This window comes from Ovis aries, chromosome 1 (genome assembly GCF_016772045.2).
Source record: "Ovis aries strain OAR_USU_Benz2616 breed Rambouillet chromosome 1, ARS-UI_Ramb_v3.0, whole genome shotgun sequence".
Classification (NCBI taxonomy): domain Eukaryota; kingdom Metazoa; phylum Chordata; class Mammalia; order Artiodactyla; family Bovidae; genus Ovis; species Ovis aries.
In genome coordinates, this window is record NC_056054.1 from 25709845 (window position 1) to 25733262 (window position 23418).

General features: G+C 38.6%; 2 protein-coding genes and 1 non-coding gene across 6 annotated transcripts in view; 2 read left to right on the forward strand and 1 right to left on the reverse strand.

Moving 5' to 3' along the window:
- RNF11 (ring finger protein 11) overlaps positions 1-22338 on the forward strand; it is a 46476-nt gene extending 24138 nt beyond the window's left edge. Inside the window, exons 2-3 of the mRNA XM_004001961.6 lie at positions 9717-9886; positions 11051-22338. Of these exons, the coding sequence (XP_004002010.1) occupies positions 9717-9886; positions 11051-11222 (342 nt within the window). The 3' untranslated portion in view covers positions 11223-22338. The remainder of the gene's footprint in view (positions 1-9716; positions 9887-11050) is intronic.
- Positions 228-299, forward strand: TRNAY-GUA (transfer RNA tyrosine (anticodon GUA)). The gene has a single exon. It is a non-coding gene; the product is annotated as a tRNA-Tyr (tRNA).
- The window catches only part of TTC39A (tetratricopeptide repeat domain 39A), a 54874-nt gene continuing 48803 nt past the window's right edge, over positions 17348-23418 (reverse strand). For all 4 annotated transcript variants that reach the window (XM_027969961.3, XM_027969966.3, XM_042247870.2 and 1 more), the window contains one exon: positions 17348-23198. In XM_027969961.3, the coding sequence (XP_027825762.1) occupies positions 23075-23198 (124 nt within the window). In that variant the 3' untranslated portion in view covers positions 17348-23074. The remainder of the gene's footprint in view (positions 23199-23418) is intronic.

Below are 23418 nucleotides of genomic sequence, written 5' to 3' on the forward strand. Positions count from 1 at the left end.
GGGGTTTTTTGTTTTTGTTTTTGTTTTTGTTTTGCATGAAGACTTAAAGCATTAATGAACAGAGATCATTCTGTTGTTTTTGAGATTGCACCCAAGTACTGCATTTTTGTTGACTATGAGGGCTACTCCATTTCATCTAAGGGATTCTTCACAGTAGTAGATATAATAGTTATCTGAATTAAATTCTCCTATTCCAGTCCATTTCAGTTCACTGATTCTTAAACGCTTCCCTGGTGGCTCAGAGGTTAAAGCGTCTGCCTGTAATGCAGGAGACCCTGGTTCGATCCCTGGGTTGGGAAGAGCCCCTGGAGAAGGAAATGGCAACCCACTCCAGTATTGCCTGGAGAATCCCACGGAGGAAGGTGCCTGGTAGGCTACAGTCCACAGGGTCGCAAAGAGTCGGACACGACTGAACACTCTTGCCATCTTCTGTTTAACCACTTCCAATTTATCTTGATTCATGAACCTAACATTCCAGGTACCTATGACAGCATCAGACTTCCATCACCAGTCGCATCCATAACTGGGCACTGTTTTTGCTTTGGCTCCATCTCTTCATTCTTTCTGGAGTTATTTCTCCACTCTTCTCCAGTAGCATATTGGGCACCTACCAACCTGGGGAGTTCATCTTTCAGTGTCATCTTTTTGCCTCTTCTTACTTTTCATGGGGTTCTCAAGGCAAGAATACTGAAGTGGTTTGCCATTCCCTTCTCCAGTGGACCACGTTTTGTCAGCAGAGACATTACTATGCAAACAAAGGTCTGTCTAGTCAAAGCTATGGTTTTTCCAGTAGTCATGTATGGATGTGAGAGTTGGACTATAAAGAAAGCTGAACGCCAAAGAATTGATGCGACCAAATTGATGAAAGCCAGAGAAACACTTCTGAACTGTGGTGTAGAGAAGACTCTTGAGAGTCCCTTGGACTGCAAGGAGATCAAACCAGTCAATCCTAAAGGAAATCAGTCCTGAATATTCATTGGAAAGACTGATGCTGAAGCTGAAACTCCAGTACTTTGACCACCTGATGTGGGGAACTGACTCATTTGAAAAGACACTGATTCTGGGAAGGATTGAAGGCAGGAGGAGAAGGGGATGACAGAGGATGAGATGGTTGGATGGCGTCATCAGCTCAATGGACATGAGTTTGAGCAAGCTCCGGGAATTGGTGATGGACAGGGAAGCCTGGCATGCTGCAGTCCATGGGGGTCGCAAATAGTCAGACATGACAAGAGACTGAACTGAACTGAAAGCATTAAGGAAGAAAAAAATGTTTAAATTTATTTGAATACATTTGCTTCTCTTACAGTGAATTCCCTCTTTCACAAGATTTAAACTCACAGGGCAAGTACATGTATGTCTCCTAGTGACATTGAGGAAATGGTAGTTAGATAAAGATTATAAGACATTTACCACTGAGCCACTGGGCTTCCCTGGTATCTCAGTAGTAAAGGATCCACCTGCAGTGCAGGAACCACAAGAAACATGGGTTTGATCCCCTGGTCTGGAAGATACCCTGGAGGAGGGCATGGCAATCCTCTCCAATATTTTTGCCTGGAGAATCCCATAAACAGAGGAGCCTGGTGGGCTACAGTCCATGGGTGGGATCACCAAGAGTCAGACACAACTGAGGTGATTTAGCACAGCACATAAGACATTTAAGTAAATGATAAGGCTAAACGAAAAGCGGGGGGAAGAGATGTCTACCTTGGATGACTCTAGATGTCAGTATAGGAAGGCCCAGATATTTGAGCCCCTGTCGTGGTTCGTGCATTTTCTTAGTTATTCCTTAGTAGCACTCTTTTAAGATGGGTATTCTATACATTTTTCTGATGAGAAACCTTAGAGGTATTAAGTAACTTGCCTATGGTCACATACCTAATAAGTGCCAGAGGCTGATATTCTATATCTGTTCCTTCCACTGTACTTTTCTATCATTAACCTAGGTAGTGGACATAGAAATTCTGAGTTTGAGAAAACTTATGGGAGTAGGAGATCATTAGTTTGATTTTAGATAAATTTTAAATTGAAGTTTCAATGGGATAGAAAGATAGGTAAAAGTATCACAGAGGCAACAAACCAGATCATCTGTTGGAGAAGGAATGATGGTTATAATTTATATTAAGTTTTCCTTTTTGGTTTTATTGTGGCATAATCCAGATCCTTAGAAAAATTTTCATAGCATGTTTACAAAATCCTGATATGAATATATAACATGGATTTCAGGAACATGAGTGCTTTCATTTAAGTCATTCAATTATCCAGTAATGTTTGAATCTCTACTATGTGAATGATACACTGTGCTAGGTGAACAGTATATATTGGTGAGCAAAATGGATTTAATCTCTGCCTTTGTTAAGCTTATGAAGTGGTGAAGGAATACATTCGTCAGATAGTCACACAGGTAATCACCTTTTCAGCCCAGGCACAAAATACTACTTGAATCATTTTCATAGAGAGGTGAGGACAGTCAAGTGAACCACCCTCAAAGGTTCCCAGCATCTATATTAATTAGCAGTTTACTACATTGGTGATTAAGATTTTCATAAATCCATTCATTTTGTACTAAGTGCCCTTGTACATTTTAAGTGGGAAGATCCCCTGGAAAAGGAAATGGCAACCCACTCCAGTATTCTTGCTTGGAGAATCCCATGGACAGAGGAACGTGGTGGGCTGCAGTCCAAAGGGTCGCAAAGAGTCGGACACGCTGAGTGACTCACATTATCAGTGATTAATTTGTAAGCATTTTCCACAGGTTTTCAAAATCATATTTAGGGCTCACTTTTGCAGAGGAAGTGATGGACATACTATTGTTAGTCATTTTTAAAGAATATACTTAGCAAAGCCAAAGCAGCTCTGTAATCCCAGGATTATAGCGTATGTATACTAACTTTAATAATTATTTGACAGTTATCTACGGGTTCCTAAAAATCTAAAGGAAAAAACTAAAATGTGAAGGAACACTGCAGTCAGTTAATGGGTGACTGTTTTTAGCTATTAGTAAGTAACATTTTTAGTAGGTCATTTATTCATCTATCCATCCAGTGAGGAGCAAAAGCAGACACAACTCTTATCATGGATCTTACAGTCTGGTGGGAAAGACAACATTCAAGTTAACGTATAACTAAATATAAAATTACAACTATAACAAATGCTATGAAGGGAAGTCACTTGTTGTAAAAGAGCCTATAGTAGAAAAGAATGGTTAGGGAAAATATCTGAAACAATGGAAGTTAACCTGAACTTTGAAGGAAGGAAAAAGAAGTGTCTAAGCAAGAGTCAGCTTCCCTGGTAGCTCAGTCAGCAAAGAATCTGCCTGCAATGCAGGAGACCAGGGTTTGATCCCTGGGTCAGAAAGAACCCCTGGAGAAGGAAATGGCAACCCACTCCAGTCTCCTTGCCTGGAAAATCTCATGGACAGAGGAGCCTGGTGAGCTGTAGTCCATGAGGTCTTGAGGGTCAGACACAACTTAGTGACTAAACCACCACCAAGCAAGAGTAATGGTGGAAGAGAGTGTTTTATGCAAATATAACAGGTGCTGTGACTTCACAGAAGAGATCATGCTTCTTTAAAGGATCTGAAGGAAGGCCAGTAAGACTAGAAAGCAGTGAGTGAGTTGTTAGATGAAAAAGGAGAGGATGGGTGGTAGGTAGACTTATGCAAGGCATTGGAGGTCTCGTTAAGGACTTTGGACTCCATCCTAAGAGCAGTGGGAAGCTATTGAAGGGGTTTTTAATGTATGTTGAGGAGAGCATAGGGTTGGGTTTGTTTTTGAAGATTGCTCTAACTTCTAGGTAGAAAACAAATTGAGATTTTGATGGCTAATCAGGAAAGAAATGGGAACTTAGACTGAAGTATCGGCAGTAGACATGGGAAGAAATCATCAGCATTTCAGTAGTTAAGTGAGGGGAAGGTGCCAAGGATGTTTCTGTCTTCCAGAACTATACAAAGGAAGTCATGTCATTTACTGAGATAGGGAAGAGGAACAGGTTTTGGAGGGCAGTTCATTTTTGGACATTGAGTTTGAACTGTCAAAGTATAGCCTGGAGTTTAAAAGCGAGATCTAGACTGGAATATAAATTTGTGAATCATTTATATCTAGGTAGTATTTTTAGCTGTCAACATGGACATAGTTTTTAGTGAAGAGTACAGGGCAGGAGAACAGACCAGGACAAAAAGTCACATTTGTGACTCCAGGTGCAGTCACATCATGAGGTTCTGGGGGTTAGGATTTCAACATAAGAATTTTGGGGGACGCAGTTCAGCATGTAACACTTCTGTGCTGGAGATGGTTTTCTCTGTGCTTAATAATAATTTCAGAATATTAGTTCCTTAGAACTTACTTTGAAAAAATAGGAATAAAACGCAAAACTGTGTAACTGTCATTGTCAAAACATGTCTTTCACAAAGGAGCATTTCTCTTCTTGAGGAGAGGGGCCGCTCAAAACAGGCAGGATCTTAGTTCTCACGACCAGGGATCAAACACATGCTCCTGGCAGTGGAAGCACAAGAGTCTTAACCACTGGACCGCCAGGAAAGGCCATAAAGAAGCATTCCTAATGAACATCACCAAGTAAACCATTTGAAAACAGGAGAGTCAATGCAGCACTTATCCATCACTCTTTTTTGGGGAGTCGGGGAGGGAGTGCCAAGCCTATGCCCCTTGCAGTGGAAGCACGGAGCCTTTAACACTGGACTGCCAGGGAGTTCCTTCCATCACTCTTACCATCTAGATCTTCAGTTCCATTGGAGGACTCATAGTTCTTAGCATATAATTGTAATCACAGTCATGATTTGTTATTGCAGGAGAACACAAGTCAGTTGGTGAAGAAAGGTGCATATGTCTATAGGTAAGGCACAGGCTTCTAAGAGTTCTCTCCTGGTGGAGTCGCACAGAATTGTGCCAACATGTGTGAAGTGTTAACTACCAGGGGAGCCTGAAGTACTGAATAGACAGTCACTGCCTAGCATATACTAAAATTCTAGACTCCCAGAGGGAAAACATGTCCGGCATAAATCATATTGTTCACACAAAGAGTTTAGGCACAGTGAGCCATCAATTAATGACTCAGAATCCAGCCTTTTAAAACTTGCCGTTTTTATATCCCTGTCCAATCTTCCATTCTAGTCTTCTGACTATATTCTGTTTGGCCACTTAGAAAATACCATTGGCTCTCGAGTTACTTAACAATAACTCATCCTTAAGGTCATTTTTAGTAAGTAGGATGGGAATAAAAATAGGTGTTTGTGGTAAGAAGAGAGAGGCCATCTTTAAAATATTAGTTCTTAGTCATTTCCTTCTCTGTAGAAGGTTTCTAAAAAGTTGCATGTAAACTGAAATTAGAATGGTGACTCATTTAAAATTTCTAGAGGGTTCCTTTGGTTTAACAAAAATACCAAAGAAGAAAATACATCCATAATATTATAAGAGATCGGAGTTGTGGTTTTGTGTCTATTAATATGCTTCTTCATAAGATAGAGCTTTCCTTTTCTGTTCTGCTTTCTGTGTTCTCTGTACCCATATGTGAACCACAAGACCAAAGAAATTGAGCTTTTTATAAGCACCTGCTTAAGAGACAGTTAAGGTGTTCTGGTTTGTAGTTTAGGTCTTTTTGTTTGTACTAACAGTAGTAGGTATGTTCAAGGATTAAGGAGTCTTACACTACCCACAGTCTTACACTATTTGTTCCACTGACTTTGGAATTAGTCATATCTTGATGTGGATGGCAGTCAGTTGATCTGGGACTGAGAATAAGAAAAATAGTCTAAATTGAAAGTCATAATTCAGGGGTTGAAAATCTTAGCTGCGGGATTACAACAGAGGCCAAAGAGTTGCTTGTATTCAGAGACAAGCCAGAAAGCTAAGACCAAAGCCGGGGCAGTTGCAGTTAGCCTAACGTTTGCACACCAGAGGCATTTGATGATGGGAAGAAAGCAAAGGGTTCAAATAACTTATTCACTGCAGAAAGTATCAGAGACTCAAGTTTTTCAGACTGAAAATCCCATATTCGTAAATAGCAGTATTTTAAAAACTGTTTCATTGATTCCTAGGATTCTGCAAAGGTACCCTAGATAGGGGGGTGGGGGCGTGCAGGATTCTATTTATTTTTTAATCAGCAATAGAATCTATTTTATGAGACAGTTTCAAGATAGAGTTGATGTTTTTTGAAATTCTAAATTCTGAAAGTTGTTGAAATTACAAAACCTTTATTGCAGATGAAAAAGATTTATAACTTTATTAGAAATTCCTACTTCGATGGCTTATTTTTTAAATAAAGCATTTAAATTTATTTTTAAGAGTTCAGTAGCTACCTTAAGAAAAACATGACTTTTTTTATTGTTTTGGGGTAGGGCTGGGGGAACTTACGTGTATTTCTTTTGCTTCAAAGCCAGGAGAAAGCTAACATTTTTTTTTTTAACAGTATTTGCATACCTTTTTCAAATGAATTTACAATAAAACATGTAGACATCCATCATAATCAGCAGATATTCTTAATCAAAAACATTTTAATTTGGATGTACTTTTAACATTATGAGTCATCGACAGTTAACATCTAAAACAAAAAATAGTTACCTACTCTGAGGCCAAATAATAGTCAATATATAGTACACCTTAACCAATACAATCTAACAGAGCTTAGTTGCACAAACTTATATTCCTTTTATTACTAACTTCCTGATTGACATTGCTAAATCAAAAATAAATACTGGTACTATAGTTTTCTCTTTGTTAAAAACAGAGAAATGATCATTGTATTTCTAGATAGATAAAATGGTTTGAGCTCAGGAAAAAAAAAAAAAATTTGCCCACTAGGTATAAAACCTTTAATAGGTGAATATCTAAACCAGAGGTGCAACAGCCATTTTTACAATCTTTAATAACAGAAGGGTCATGTAACTTTTATAGGACTGAAGAAAAGCTCTCATGCTGTGGTAAAGAAATGCAGTTTTGTACCTCACTTCCTCTTTGAAAGCTAGAATTGACAGCCTCTTGCTTAATAACTATTTTGTTATTTGTTAACTGAATTTGTTATTTAATTGTTAATTGTTATTTGTTGAATTTTAACAGTATTTGTTAACTGAAGTTTCACTGTATTGTTTAATCTTAATTCTCTTATAGGCAGACACATGTAATTAAGATGAGGCTAAAGGCAGTGTCTATCAATATTGGGTGGCAAGGAGGAGGATCGGGTAAAGTTTTACATTAACAAGATATTAATATACTTTGAACCAGTGGACCTGCAGGGGAAAGTAGAGGGAATTGCAAGAACAAAGGCAGTAAGAAGGACAAGCTTGAAACTTTTAGGAAACAGCTAATTGGGCTGAAGTAACAGAGCTCTTCAAATGCAATATTGATAGTTATAAAAGCCACTGTTTTGTGAGTTCCTGCCATTCTAAGGTTCACCGTCTTTCTCATTTAAGTCTTAACAGCAACCATATATGGTAGGGTAATCCAGATAGGTTAAATCTCTTCAACATGGTCACTCTAGTGGCAGAGAAGCAACTTTGACAGTAATCCAAGGTTATCTGGATCCAAAAACCATACTTGATAATAATAAAATATGTTCTTTCCATGTGAAATGAACTAAGTGTTTGGATGAAGAATGTAATTCTGATAAGTATCCATATGCTTGGTTGTTATTTTCTAGATGAGCTAGAAGTATTAATCATTATTGATTCCATGTGGAAATTTATAAAACATGAAACTTGGAACTACTGGCATTTTACTGTGTCAGAGAATATAACATTAATTTGATAAGAATTTACCTTTTTTTGAGATCTTTAATTACAGATTTGTTCTGAATCTCAAAAGAAATAGTCTTGAGTTGAATTGCCTTTAACCAGAAACTCAATAATAACTAGTCAGAAAACAGGTTTATAAGAATAGGGCTAATTAAAGGAACATAATCGTATCTTTAAGAGACATTGTGATGAAATGTCTTTTTCCTTGAATTAAATATTTCAGTATTTGAGCCTAATATATATGTATCTGAGACTTGCCCCTAAAATTTCTCTTTGAAAAGCATATTTATACTTGAGCCCTTACAAAGTCTCATTATTGGTGCTCTCTGTTATTTTCTTTTGAACCCCAGAAACCATTGACTAAAAACAGCCTCAGCTGATGCTATTTCTAATACTTAGGGAGGTTATTTCACAGAATTTTTTTTAAGTTGTTAAACAGTTTTTTCAAATTGTTAAAAAAGGTTGTGTCAACAAATTAAGCGATTATTCCTGAAGGCATAATCTCCTACTTGCATATGTTGGCTATCATTGTAAACAAATGCCTAAATTGTAGAAATCATAAGTAATCATACAGGATGAATAAAAATAACATTTTCTAATGTTATGTTTACATAACATTAGAAATGTAATGTTACATTTTCTAATTTTAATGTTAATTAGTTGTGATTTAATGTGAATTTTCCCATGAAGACGTTATACATAGATTGAAAGTATTATGTCTCAGTCAATTTATTCAGTAGAGAGATTATCTGAAACACTGTATTAGGTGGCTCAAAAATGGTTTTAGCCACAATGAAATCATTAGGTCAGAGATGAACTTCATAGTATTCATTGAGTTGAGATCTTTTCCCAGATGTCTCATCAGAGGTTTTTTCTGAGTATCTTATCTAACAAGGTAGCTTTCTCTATCAATCAAGGAACTTTGTTTACACTTCACTCCCCATCACCTAGTACATAATAGATACTCAGGTATCTGTTGAAACAATGTATAAAAGAGTGTGAATAAAATTATCTCATAAATGTGAGACTTCCTTGATGGCTTAGACAGGAATCCACCCACAATGTGGGAAACTTGGGTTCAGTCCCTGGGTTGAGAAGATTCCCTGGAGGAGGGCATGGCAACCCACTCCAGTATTCTTGCCTGGAGAATCCCCATGAACAGAGGAGACTGGCAGGCGACAGTCCATGGGGTCTCCAAGAGTCGGACACAACTAAGCAACTAAGCACAGCACAGCGAGTAGAAAAATAAAGCAATACAGTTGCTTGACCCTTGAACTACGTAGGTTTGAACTGCACAGGTCCACTTATGCATGGGTGTTTTTTCAGCTAATACGCACTACAGTACTGCATGATTCATGGTTGAGTCCTCGAATGTGTATTCCATTTGGAAGGAAGGTGGCCTCATTTCGCTCACTGGATCATCATATCCAAATACATATGCAAAGCCTAATTTTACAGGAATTTATTGCGATAATATCTCATCTTTCCAAATAAAGAAAAAATTAATTATAAAGATTGTTGTCTGTATGGAAAGAAATAACAAGTTTGCAAATAAGAATCTGTAATGGCCAATTCTACTGTAAGTAATGATATATACCAAAACCACGAAACTCCCATTGTGGCCTACAGAATATTGAATACAGTCCATTTGGTTAATTAATTACATTGATTTATCTGTTTGTGTATCAGGAATGAATATGTCTGTGTTATTTGGTTTTCCTATAGAAATACTTCAGGTAACATTCCATGCCAGTTTTACTGTAAAGCTTGTTTTTATATCCTTTAAAAGTAGGTCAGATATGCTAACGTTAAAGCAGGGTAAAACAGAATTTCATGCCAGTGCATATTTGTCCAATCTCCTTCCTCTCCAAGGTCCCCTCCTCAGCCAAAAAAGGAAGAAACAAAAGGAAAACGTTACCTAGAAAACAGATTTTTTTTTTTTAAATAATTATTTTCTCCATTTTAAAAAATTTAGGAACAAGTTCCAGTTCCGGTCTATCATCCAACACCTAGCCAGACTCGCCTGGCAACTCAGCTGACTGAAGAGGAACAAATTAGGATAGCTCAAAGAATAGGCCTTATACAGCATCTGCCTAAAGGAGTTTATGACCCTGGAAGAGATGGATCAGAAAAAAAGATCCGGGAGTAAGTTTTAATTTATACATGTTTCAAAGGTCTGTCTTCAGAGATTTGTTTTTTAAAAATATTCTGTTGCATTTTGAGAGTCAGATATTTAATGAATTCTGGGCAAAAATTTGTTTAGATGTAGAAATTAAGAATTTTCATATAAAAATAAATAAATGATGGTACAAATTCTGACCGTTTTATAGGTTGCCTGTGTCCATTTGGATGACAGTTAATGTCAGTTAAAAATTATTTAACTGTGTAATAAGTGTGAACTAGTACCAGCATTGCTGGTGGCCTAATCAATTGGTAAAGCCGTTTGGCAATATTTCACAGACCTTTAGATCTAAACCCTTTGAGACAGTTAATTCTAGAGATCTATCCTAGAATATGTACCTCACTTCAGCTCCCAGAGTTTTATGCGCAGAGATAGTTACCATAATTTTAGTTAGTGAAAAATAATAATAGAGGAATACTTTGGTAGGTTATATAGGGATTAAAATTGTTTGCTAAGGATTTTAGTGATATGAGGAAAACCTTATCCGTTTCTTAACTTATAGAATAATTGTACTAAGTCTGATGAGTTAAATATAAAATTTTACTTCAGGGAGATTTTTCCTTCAGAGTTCATTATTGTTTGAGAATCCCTGAGAACAACTATTTTCCTTGTAGGTTAAGAATGATCTTTACCAACAGACATAAAGTAATTTATTATGCTGTGCTTGGCTGTTTGAGCTGTAGCACCATTTAGGTTTAGTGGTTCTGTATTTACATGTAGTTATTAAATTGAAAGCTGTCTGGGCTTACACTGAAAACTCAGTTCAAATAAAATTAATCTAACATGGTTTCTTGTCTACTAAAGTTTCACATCCTCCTTAAGGTGTCTTCTGTAATATGTAGCTGTTTTACAAGCACAATTCTAGCAGTGAACTTGATTCCTATCTGATACGTTTCTCTTCGTTGATTGCTCTCAAACTCTTCAAATTCCCAGGTGATTGAAAAAAGAGATTGTAGCAGGATAATGCTAGGAAAAAATTCCGTCTGGATGCTTAGGTGATAGAATGACAGGAAGCCGTTTTTGTCTGTTCATATTAACATTGTCTTTGTAATGGGGATTTTAAAGAGTATTCTAGATAGATCACTTGTCTAAAAATGCTTTCTCATTTCTCTCCCTCACCCCAACAGGTGTGTGATCTGTATGATGGACTTTGTTTATGGGGACCCAATTCGATTTCTGCCGTGCATGCACATCTATCACCTGGACTGTATAGATGACTGGCTGATGAGATCCTTCACGTGCCCCTCCTGCATGGAGCCAGTTGATGCAGCACTGCTTTCGTCCTACGAGACTAATTGAGCCAGGGTCTCTCATCTGACTTCAAGTGAACCATCATTTTTGGTGGTTTTGATCTTTTGTCACTGAGCCCAAAGAGCCAGGGATTAGGAATTAAGATCATGCACAAAAGTTTCCTAAAATTTCCTGAATGGCTGCAGATGTTGGGGAAAAGTACGTGATATTTTAGAAACTAAGGGGGAAAAGTAGGATGGTATTTTTATGTAAAGCCTTGACCCAGTGTTTAAAAATATAATTGTATTTAGATCTTGTTATTGCTCCAGTACATAGGAATTGTGTAAAGTGTTACAGCAGCTGTATATGTTTCAATTGTGTGTGTCAAAGATTAGGAAAAAGATAGTGGTTGTTTTTTCCTAAATGAAATAACTTTCTTCTTCTCCCCCACCCAAATTCTTTTCTGAAGTTGCTGGCATTTGGGTCAAGGTTTTATTAAAAGCTACATTTTATAACACTGGCACAAAAAAAGTAGTTTTAAGCTTGTTTGCACAGTTCTTTTTTTCCATTGGAAATGGAATTCATTGCCTTAGGTCTTTTTTAAATAGTGTATTATTATCGTTGGGGCTGGCTCTATGCTTGAAAACCAGTTTATTTATAACCTGTTATAAGTGCTATATCTGTTTGCAGTTAGGAAATGCAGAATTCAAAGTGATCTCCTAGCTTGTAAGCAAACTGAGATGCACTATCCCTTTTCTATTAAAAATCAGTTAATGTGTCAAGAAACCAACTCTAGTAAAGTCAGGTTTAATATTAGCCTTTCTTATGTGTTTCATCTAATTATTTTGGTTGTTAATAGGTGATAATTATTTTGGTTGTTAATATGGTGATAATTAAAAGTCAAGGTAAATTTTAAATATTAGGAATTCTGATTTATTGAGCTCGAATTATGCCACCATGCTTATGTAAAAATGAAAGTGGCAACATGGTTAAACTGAGAAAGTTTCTCAGTTGTAACAATTTTGATTTTCTCTCTCCTGTGACCTTCTTCCCTGTTGTCTTGAACCATAGCAAAAGGATACTGCATCTCTTGTTGTATTGCTGAGGTTATTGAAGTTACACAAAACACATCTCAGTCTCTGTTTCTTAGAAGGAAAGTCCTGCTAGTTGACTGACAATTCTAAACAGGGAGAATTAAGATAAATGTGTTTAATTAATGTTTTGCACACAAATGCAGAATTTGTATAACCACATGACATCATAGTTGTGATCTCAAAAAAAAGACTTTCTCCTTTATCTTTTTCTTGCAGTTAAATGTAGGAATTCTCTGAAACTCTAAGCTTCTGAAGTGTTAGAGGTAGAGATGGTCTAGCAAAGATGTAGTTTGTAATGTTTTATCCATTTAGCATGTGTTTATTTTTTGTTATGTACTAGAAGATGACATATTTGTTTGGCTCAGTGATAATTACAACTAAAAAATCATTCATTAGCGAAAGGAGAAGCAATCTCAACCTTAACAAATCAGAAATGTTTCTTATTTTGTATTGAGTTGAATATTTGACTCTTTAACACTTTTCTACATACAAAACACAAGTCAAGTCTCTTGAAGGGTTCTTCATAATTGTATTAAGAAGAATTTAGTATGTCAGAAGCACTTAAAGATTTGACATTCAACTGTAGCAGTATCTATGTTGGTTAATTTTCTTATGAGCCCCATGATGAGTTTGAGAAAAATTGAAAGAAATTATAGATTATCAGGTTCTGTTAAATTGTTACATGTATCTTCCTTAAGTTTTTGTTCATTAATTTATATCCAATTACATAAAGCAAATTTGGAGGAAACACCTGAAGTTGTGCAATATTTTCAGCAATATTACTTTTTTATCTTTGTGTTTTCTACTTAAACATGATGTCTGTCATCAAGTATTATAGTCAGACTTTCTTTTTTTCTAGATTGTCAAAATTGGTAAATGAACATTTTTTTTAATCATCTTCTATGTTGCTATTAGTCTTTCTTTATTAACAAGGTTTCTTTTACAGAAGTTTGGCAGTAATATTGAGGGAACCAGGATTGAGCTGAATTTTTTTTTTAATAAGGTACTTTGTATTCTTTAATTTTGATCTCTACATACCATGTTAAGAACCATCAATTATGGCTTTTACCAAGTTAAATAAAGTTATAATACAGTTGTAAAGGGCTAAAGTTAGAATTGATTACATAAGAATCAGTTCTCCCAAGTTATCTAATCCTTCCTTCAGAACACACATGTACAAATTTAATTAATTGCCTTTAGTTTTCTAGGTATATATATAAACTTTGGGGGAAGTATTTTTTATGGCTTGGCTTTTACTATCATCTAATCATAAATTTAGAAGGTTGGTAGCTTCTATATTTTCTAAAGCAAATAATAGGCATATTACCCTGTTATCCGGCATAATTGGGATTGGGTAAGATGTGTTCAGGCTTGGCTGTAGGATTTGAAATGTCTGAAAAGCCTGACCAGGAAAAAAATAAAAGAATCTTATTCTTTTAAATGTAAACCATAGAAGAAATACTTTCAGATACTTGGAGTTTGGTTCACACAAACTTTTTAAATGCTCTGAGTGTTCTTTATAAGGCGTCTCTTAAAACAGGTATTGACTCTCCAAACTACTTTCAGTGTCTATATGACATAAAACAGAATATAGTGAGCATCAGGGTAACAAATTCTCTATGTGCAAACCTCCTCTTTAGGGAAGCATACATTTTTAAAAAGGATTAAGAATAAAGGAATACAAAGTAAAACTGCCTGTGGTCCTTAGACTGAAAATGGCAAACAGAAAAGGTAAGTTTTTTGGCATAATTCATAAATGTAGACAGTTGGTGGCCATGTTTGCTTACAAAGGCATTGGCTAGCAGATCAGTTTCTCAGAGTCAACTGAGGACACTTGACACTTGCATGTTAAGTGCATCATAGCTAATCAGCTAATTTTTTAAGCCTTTAAATTTGAAATCGGTGGACATGAGAAAAAGTGGATTTTGGGGTAGTATCTCCTGAAGTAATGCTAAACTTACTCACCTGAATTTAAAGATCAGCTATTCTTTTACTGGGTAGGGGAAAAGTTAGGTAGTCTGTAGCCCCTGCTTGTGTCCCCTGTGTAGCTCCCCTTTTCTAGACTTCCCGAAGACTCAGGCTCGGTGCAGGTTGTCCGTTTCAGGGTCATTCAGTCGTATTCTGACTGCCTTCTGTTACTCCTTTTGAGGACATAGTTTATTTAATTCCTTCTAATTTCTTCCTCCTGGTCCCACTTCAGAAGTATTTTGCCATCATTAAATTAAAAAGTGTGGGATAAAAATGTCCACCTGCAAAATTTCATCTTTGCATTAAATGCCATTACTGATTGACCCACTGTTAGGTGACTGACCTGAGAGCTATCAAGAAATGGCCTGCGAATTTTTCTTCAGTTCTCTATTGTCAGAATAGACACTTGCTTATGGCCAGGCAGTAGTTTAATTAATGCTCATAATTCAAATTTAGACAGCGCTTTAGTTTGTAGAAATTTCAAGTGAAACATAAGGATTTAATGGGAATGACTGTTAACTGCTTGATTACATTATGTAAAACACCTTAAAATGATACTTTTTCTGAGTGGTTTGAAAGATGTAGCAAGTCCACTTCATGTATTTAGGGAAAGTTAAGTGGACTGTTCTCTCTTCACAGAAATTATTATTTTTAACTAGAGAAAAATACATGGCTTTTTAAGCTCTAAGAGTTACATTATAACACAGCAGTGTTTGTGTTAAAAAACCATATAGAAGTTAGTATGAATGAGGCACATATAATTTGGGAATATTAAATGTACTTTGTAATGCCTTTTCTGAGAGCCTCTGGGTCTGAAAACAGCAGTACTGGGTGATTGTTTATTCAGATATTGATTGTCCCAATAACAGGTATCCAGACTTTGCTTTTCCATTTATCCTTCATTTTCTTGCATGGAAACAAAACGCAGATAAATTCCTTTACAACCCATTTCGTGATCCATAAACCTTTTGTTAAGATGCTTCAGTAAAATTTTACAAAAGGGGTTTGGACTTAACCTGCACCTTTTAATTGTCCACATTGTTCTTCGTTACATTATCACCCTGAGCAATGTGCATTAGCCCAGGACAGTAACTGGATACATCTAATTAATGTTACTGATAGACTGAAAAGAGTTTAAGGAAACTTTAAGAGGTACTGACTTCTCCATTTCTGTTTTTTGAGAAAAGTTACTGTCCACTGGAAGACTTCGTTATCTTGGATGTTTTCCACAGCAAGTTTGTTTTGTCTGTATAGTGAGTGAAGCAGCATTATTAATAAGGTACAGATTTTAGACATCTAAAACTGACCACATGATAAGCAGTGCCTGTTTGCCTTGAACACATTGTAAGCAGTGCTTATCGACTGTGTTTCTTGGTGCTGAGAAAAGTTGAAAAATGCAGCTGAGGGTTTACTTCAGGAGTCTGGTCATAGTAGTGAACTCTGAATAATTACGAGAAAATATGGTTGGCTAAGCAAGTGCTGGGTCCTTTTCTCTGGGAGCCATATGGTAGTTAATCTAGTCATTTTGGATCCAAAAGCAGGTTGTAGGTGTTATGTGAATTGGGAAGGCTGGGCTGTCTTAGCAGTGAAGACATTGAGGTTGACTTCCCAGCACTATCCATACCAGAGGTATGGAAATAAGCTACATTCTGCCAATTCCAGAATCAAAGCCAGGCTCACCTTTGAAATAGTGCAGAATAGTGATCCTCTTTCCATGAGGGTAGCTGAACTCAAGCACAGATAAGTTAATTGCTACAATTTTAGAGTATGTGCTGAAGGGAAGTTGTTTTTCACAAACTATTTTTCCTCATAGCCCTTGATAATCACTATAATGTTGTTTTGATATGAGGAATAATAACCATTCTTCTGAGTAGTGAGATGGATGCTAGCTGGGCATTTGCAGGTTGAAGGTATCTTTAAGAAATCACATTTATGGGTTTGGATTTCAAAAAAGTGCATTGCTAATTTCTCATGAAGAATAGAGAACATGAAATGCCAGCTCACATGGACGCTTAGAGCCTGATTATCACTTAGCATATTGAAAGTGTTTTTCTCCCCCTAAGTGTCATAGCTGGTGAAGAGAAGATGAGGTGTTTTAATGGCAATTTGCACAAAGCAGGAGCAATTGGTGGTGGTGGCATTTGGCATGGCACTGGGTTCCCAACTTCCATGGTTAACCTTATATGGTACATTCTTCACACAGCAGTTAAAAGTTGTTGAGTAAATTGGATTATCTCGTTCATCTGCTTAGAGCTTTTAATTGCTTTCTATTGTGGAGAATAAAATCCAAGCTCCTTAATGGCGATAGTAGATTTTCTGCCTCTCTCCTTTAATAGTACTCTACTTTTTAGACCTTTTGTGCTTTTTAAAATGCCAAGCTCTTTCCTGTCAGGTCTCTTGTGGTTTCTATCCTGTAGTTCACTTCCCCGGATTGTTTGATGGCTGGTTTCTTATCCTCTGTACCAACAGTCCCTGTTTATTCCATGGCTCTAATTTGTTTACTTTCATTTGTTTCTATGAGAGCAGGACATTTAGGTGCTCTGCAGATATTTATTAAGTGAAGGGAAGGAGAAAGCAGGGAGTCTGAGCATTTCTGATGGTTGGACGCCACCATCTAGGAGGTTCCCATTGGAAAGTAGGGATCTTATAAAGATTTTTGAGGGTGGCAAGAAGGACAAAGGCAAAGCTCTTCTTGAGTGGGCAGCTTGCTGATAAGCCTTCTCTCTAATCAGTACTGCCCTTCACCTGGGAATCAACTTTTGAAAGAAAGGACGTATAGTGGATACATGTTGTTTTTGTCTGCCCAGTACCCCATGTTTTTTAGTAATAATTCCCAACCAAGTGTGTAGCCCAAGATGGACCAATTGTAGTACCTCACGCCCTTTCCAAGGTGGTTCTTACACTTCAGTGTGCATCAGATCCACCTGGAGGACTGCGGTTGTTCAACCTCACCCCTACATTGATTGAAAGGAGGGGACTTGATAATTTGCATTGCTAACAAATTCTCAAGATATCTAATGCTGGGAAGCCACCAGCCTAAGGGAGGAACATTTGAGCCAAAGTCAGACTAATCAAGAGTCCTTACTTGGGGATTTTTCATACTAGGGGTAGATCATCAAAAAAGCAAGAGAGTTCCAGAAAAACATCTATTTTTGCTTTATTGACTATGCCAAAGCCTTTGACTGTGTGGATCACAATAAACTGTGGAAAATTCTGAAAGAGATGGGAATACCAGACCACCTGACCTGCCTCTTGAGAAACCTATATACAGGTCAGGAAGCAACAGTTAGAACTGGACATGGAATAACAGACTGGTTCCAAAAAGGAAAAGGAGTACCTCAAAGCTGTTTATTGTCACCCTGCTTATTTAACTTACATGCAGAGTACATCATGAGAAACTCTGGGCTGGAAGAAGCACAAGCTGGAATCAAGATTGCCAGGAGAAATATCAATAACCTCAGATATGCAGATGACACCACCCTTATGGCAGAAAGTGAAGAGGAACTAAAAAGCCTCTTGATGAAAGTGAAAGAGGAGAGTGAAAAAGTTGGCTTCAAGCTCAACATTCAGAAAACGAAGATCATGGCATCTGGTCCCATCACTTCATGGGAAATAGATGGGGAAACAGTGGAAACTGTCAGACTTTATTTTGGGGGGCTCCAAAATCACTGCAGATGGTGATTGCAGCCATGAAATTAAAAGACGCTTACTCCTTGCAAGAAAAGTTATGACCAACCTAGATAGTATATTCAAAAGCAGAGACATTACTTTGCCAACTAAGGTCCGTCTAGTAAAGGCTATGGTTTTTCCAGTAGTCATGTATGGATGTGAGAGTTGGACTATGAAGAAAGCTGAACGCTGAAGAATTGATGCTTTTCAACTGTGGTGTTGCAGAAGACTCTTAAGAGTCCCTTGGACTGCAAGGAGATCAGCCCTGGGATTTCTTTGGAAGGAATAATGCTAAAGCTGAAACTCCAGTACGTTGGCCACCTCATGCGAAGAGTCAACTCATTAGAAAAGACTGATGCTGGGAGGGATTGGGGGCAGGAGGAGAAGGGGATGACAGAGGATGAGATGGCTGGATGGCATCACTGACTTGATGGACATGAGTCTGAGTGAACTCCAGGAGTTGGTGATGGACAGGGAGGCCTGGCGTGCTGCGATTCATGGGGTTGCAAAGAGTCGGACACAACTGAGCGATTGAACTGAGCTGAACTGAAGGAGCCCTTTTCTTCTGGTTACAAAGCTGTAAGGATGTAAGGTCTGAACCATCATGCAGAAGAGTCAGTTCAAGAGAATCTATGAACAAAGTAAAGGGTTGGAAAAGGCCTAATGGATGCACTTGAGCTGTTCATTGATTCAGTCATCACCTAGGCCAAACTCACCACTGCCTTCCCACAGTTCATGTGGGCCAATACATGTACCTTAATATACTAAGGACTGTTGTTCAGTTAGGCTATTTATTTAGTTGATTCTTTTTATCTTCAGCAGGCCTGTGAAGCAGTTGGCATTAGCCCCATTTTGTAGAAGAGTAAACTGATTCTCAAAGCAGTAAAATAATTTGAATTCAAGCTGTACTTATATCCACTATCCCATGTAGATAATAGAATTTACAGTTGCTATTTTAAAGTAGATCAGGCTTTTCTCTTATGAATTTGCTCACTACCTCTTTTCCATAGATAGATGTCTGCAAGTCACCTCTAGCCCAGGGGTGACAGATTTCTGGCCCATGAACCACTTTGACCCACAGATGTGAAATATTTGGCCAGCCAGAGCTCTTAAGCACTTAAAAACTTAAATTCTAAGAGTGTCTTCAGCATCATATGCTTCTAAGTTTGCCAGTGTTCCTACCTCTCAGTGTCTTATACCAAATCTCTTCTAGCATATGGTTTGGACTCAAGCCACAGTCCAGGCCTGAGCCTCTGCATCAGTTCACTTTCCATCTCTGGAGTAGCTGGCTGGAACTCTACCTCTTCAACTGGGATTAGCTCATACATTTTCCTCCAACATCCTAATTTTATGAGCAAATATGGTTGCTTAAGGATTGCCTTTGTCCAATTTAGACCCTGCCCCTACCTCATGATGCCAAGTGCCATGTGGGGAACCATGCCACACAGACATAATTCCGTGCACTCCAAGCCAAGGATTTTTAGTGTTTTGAGTTGTTAGCCAGTACCTTTTCCTTATTTAACACTGGCCCAAGGGTCAATTAAATCAGATCCAACTTGAAGCTAATAATTGGAAAGCTTGACCAGTAGTTTAGCAAAGCATGAGCTTTAGAGTTCAACTGCTTGGCTTCAGATATTTCTGATGCATAATAGCTGTGTGGTCTTAGGCAAGTTGTTTAACCTCTCTCAGTTTTCTCATCTGAAAAATGGCCATAATAGCCCTACTTCATAGAGTGGTTTTTGAGGATTAGATACGTGTGGACGACTTAGACTCACAACTGGTAAGTAGCACTTAATATTTAGACGTCCACAGCAATCTTCTGTAATTCTGTATCTTCCCAAAGTAAGGGCTCTATTTTGTCATTTTAAGAGCTAAGTAGACAGTGGAAGCAACTCATAGACTGCTCACTACTTCAAAATGGATTTTTAAGGCCCTGCGGGCTCCTTGTTTGTGGATTTACTTCACCCTGTCAGACAGTGATGAACTTTGCACCAGATTTCCACAGAGCTGTGCTAACTCAAGCAGAAAGGCACTTTCCAGCCTTGGAAAACTGCATCTGAGGGTGCAGGTGAGAAGTTCCCATTTGCTAATGGTTTTCAGAATCCAGACACCTCACATTTATTAGTGAATTAGTGTGATGGTGCTAAGGACATAAAAGAACTGTTGAGAAGGCACACTGTTGGACTAAATTTGAAGCAAAGAGGAAGACTGTTTTCCACTCCTTACCATCTTAGACGAAATCAGCTTGGGAGTCACTCCAGAGAAAAGTATCTGGATTTTATTCCCCTGTTGAATGATTCAGGCACGCAGCAGGCTGGGGCTTTCTAAAACCCCCCAGTGCTCCCCCTGTTGCTGGGAATCTCCCACTCAGACCCGAGCCAAGTGTTTGGTTGGTGCTGGCCTTTTAGAGTCCTGGCTTCACTGTCAGGTCATGGCTGCTTTGCTGTGAATGACGATAGCTGTCTGGGAAACGCTCCTATTCTGACTTGAGAGATAAGGGATAGGGAATCCTGCCAACATATGGGAGAGCTGATAGGGACCAGCATACTGCTGGAAGCTACCCTGCCAGTTCAAGGCCTGGGACCAGTGAGAGGCAGAGTAGACTTTGTTGCCAAGAGCCTGTTCAGAGCATGTTACACAGTTGCTGCTCCCTAACAACTGAGTTCCTCTGTGTGGCAAGGATTCAGACTTTCCGCAAATGAGGATTAGTTGCTCTCTGGGTGTCCTGGACCACTGTAGAGGCCCCCTGATTGAGGGAGTCTATCATTACTTCTCATAAGCCACCTGGGGACACAAGCCTTTGACAAAAGGTAGAGAGGTACAGATCAGTTGCCTCTTTTTGAAGATGAAAGCCCAGAAACAGACTTGACCAGAATTAGAACTGTTGACAGCAGGAGAGAGCCTTAATCTAGTTCAAATTACTAAATTTTAGAGGCTCCATGACTCCCAGGGTCACACTGAAAAAGCAGTAGTAGCAAAGCAGGGGCTGCAATTAGGTCTCCTTACTTGGAGGCCAGAAATCTCCTCACCCGATCAGCTGCCTTTTTAGGGCAGAATGTGCTAGGAAGGTCTGCAGTGTTAGAGAAGCAATGACCAGAAATGGCTCAAGACACAGTGAGACTCTCAAGACAGCATTTTCACCTTCAGAGGCCTCTGCACAAGGATACAGTGGTGTAGACACCCAGCATTTTCACATTCCTTCACATATGTGTGTGTTTGTTTTTGGCCATCCAGCTTGCAGGATCTTAGCTCCCTGACCAGGAATCGAACCCTGGCCACGTCCGTGAAAGCACCAAGTTTTAACCGTTGGACCTCTGGGGACCTCCCTCACAAGCGTGTTTGAGGGAGGAGCTCAAGCTGCAGGTAGGATAAAGGAGACAAAACCAATATGTCGGCAGCCAGGGCAGCAGACGGCTGGGCGGCTAATGCGTGAGGCCCAGAAGGAAACAGCAACAACTAGGAGATCACCTTGGCATAAAGAGTTCAAAAACACCTAAAATGAACACTGAAAGAAAGGCTTTTTAAATGGCAATTTTATGCTTGGTATGTGGTGACCAGTGCTGCTTTTATACTGCGATGGGTTCCATTCTGATATGTGAGGGAGGCCAAGAGGCCACCCTGTTCAGCAGTCTAGCTCTAGTTCACCCCTTTCACCTGCCCTGCTGGGCTGGGCGCCCAGGATCCAGGCTGTGGAAGAGAGCTTGCCCTTTGTGGAAAGCATTCTTTTGTCTAGTTCTAACAAGATACTGGAGCTTTCCTTCAGTAGCATTTCTGTTCTGACAGAAAGAGGATCTTTCGACTGTCTTTTCAGTCGAAAATGAGAATATGCTTTACCTAAAACCCATAACTTCATTCAATATCAGTCAAGGAAACTTAGTTGTATATTAACTGAATAAACCTCCCTGTCCCTAGCATATGCCTAAAAGTGTTTGCTAAATACAGCAGGCTGGAAGATTGGAAAAGTCGTCTGTGGTCCTTCCCTTACAGAAACTGCATTTGTGTGTTTGAGTTAGTAAGATACTTTTAGGGGCCAGAAGGATAAGTGTTGAAAAGAGCTTCTACTCAGCTCCAACTGATTGTTGCCTTGTGAAAATGAGGCCCAGTATTGCCAGATTTTTAAAGTAAGAAGCCAGAAGCCAGATTTATTTGTGAAGTCTCCCCATTTTTAAATGTTAACTTATTCTGAAAATTTTAAAACATTAGGTTGTCTAAATAAAACATGCTTGGGCCATATGGCTTCTGATTGAAACTTTCTGCCCTGCCCAAGAATTCAAGCAACAAAGTATTTTACTGAAATAGATGTTGTATGATCTCTGAAGTGTATAAGTTTTATTACTGAAATATAGCTTTTCTCTTGACTGAAAAATCTAAAACATACATAAACAGGCTAAGAATAACCATTCTGTTTCTAAGAAAAATACTATCAGTAAATAAATGTACCTTGAAGTATAGAAGATTTTTTGTCTTTCATAAATCATTCCCAGTGGTTTCAGTTTGGCGTATAGCAGACTAGTGTCTGAGAAACTTTACCTGCCAAATTTCTTGGCTTTGGCACAGAAAGTGCTCCCCTTCCTTCAGGCCTCGATATCACCATTCCTTAGTAGTGGGAATTGATGTTTTTTCCTACAAATGGACTCAAGATTATCTCACTAAAAAGACATGTTTGTTTTTTTCAATTGCAGAATTACAAAGGGACTGTAAGAAGTAAGGTAGTGGGATTGTGTGAAACCTCTGTGTTCAGCCCTCAGAAATCTCGAAGCCTGAGGTCCAGATCCTCTTTTGGGTCCTTCCAGCCCTGGAAGCTGAGACCTCGCTGAAGTCTAACAATGATTTACATACAGATGGTTGGTTGGTGGTTTTTTTCCCCAAAAGCCAACTTTGATTCCATCAGTGTATTTCTAAGGAAAATGTAAACTGTTCATACATTTTCTTAACATCACAGTGAAAAACAAGTACCCGTATGTGTGACAGGGCAGGCAGGGAGCTCCACCTGCTCTGGCCTTGACCAAAGCCCTTGGCTGCACTAGTGAGCATGCTGGCTTCACTTCTGCACAGACGCCTATGTCGTGCTGTCCCACTGGAGCACCGGTGGACCCCAAAGGCAGGGCAGGGGGAGGGATTCTTTTTGAAATGTTTCCAGGAGCTCTGTCCAGCTGATTCTGTCTTCCAGTCTGGGACTGCTGCACAAAACTACAAGGACACTGATGAGACCATAGATCTGTTGCCCTTTTCTAGGGAAGACTTGGCTTGGAGTGTGGCTGCCTGGATTCGAAAATGTGTCCTTGACTCCATGGAATAATTCTTATAGTTTTGCCTGGAAGAGACCAGAGAATCAGACATGTGAAGATGCTCCAGGTTGTGATTTTTCCCTTAGTCTGAGCTGTGGGAACCCACTAGCCAAGGGATATTTTTAAAGGCTGATCCCTATCTCTGTTTAAAGAAAGAGTTGGGCTTAAATTTAATAGGGATTACCTGTCATCGTGCCCTCTGGAGCCACTCTTGGTCCTTTGGGGCCCAGTGTGAAGGAATGCTTT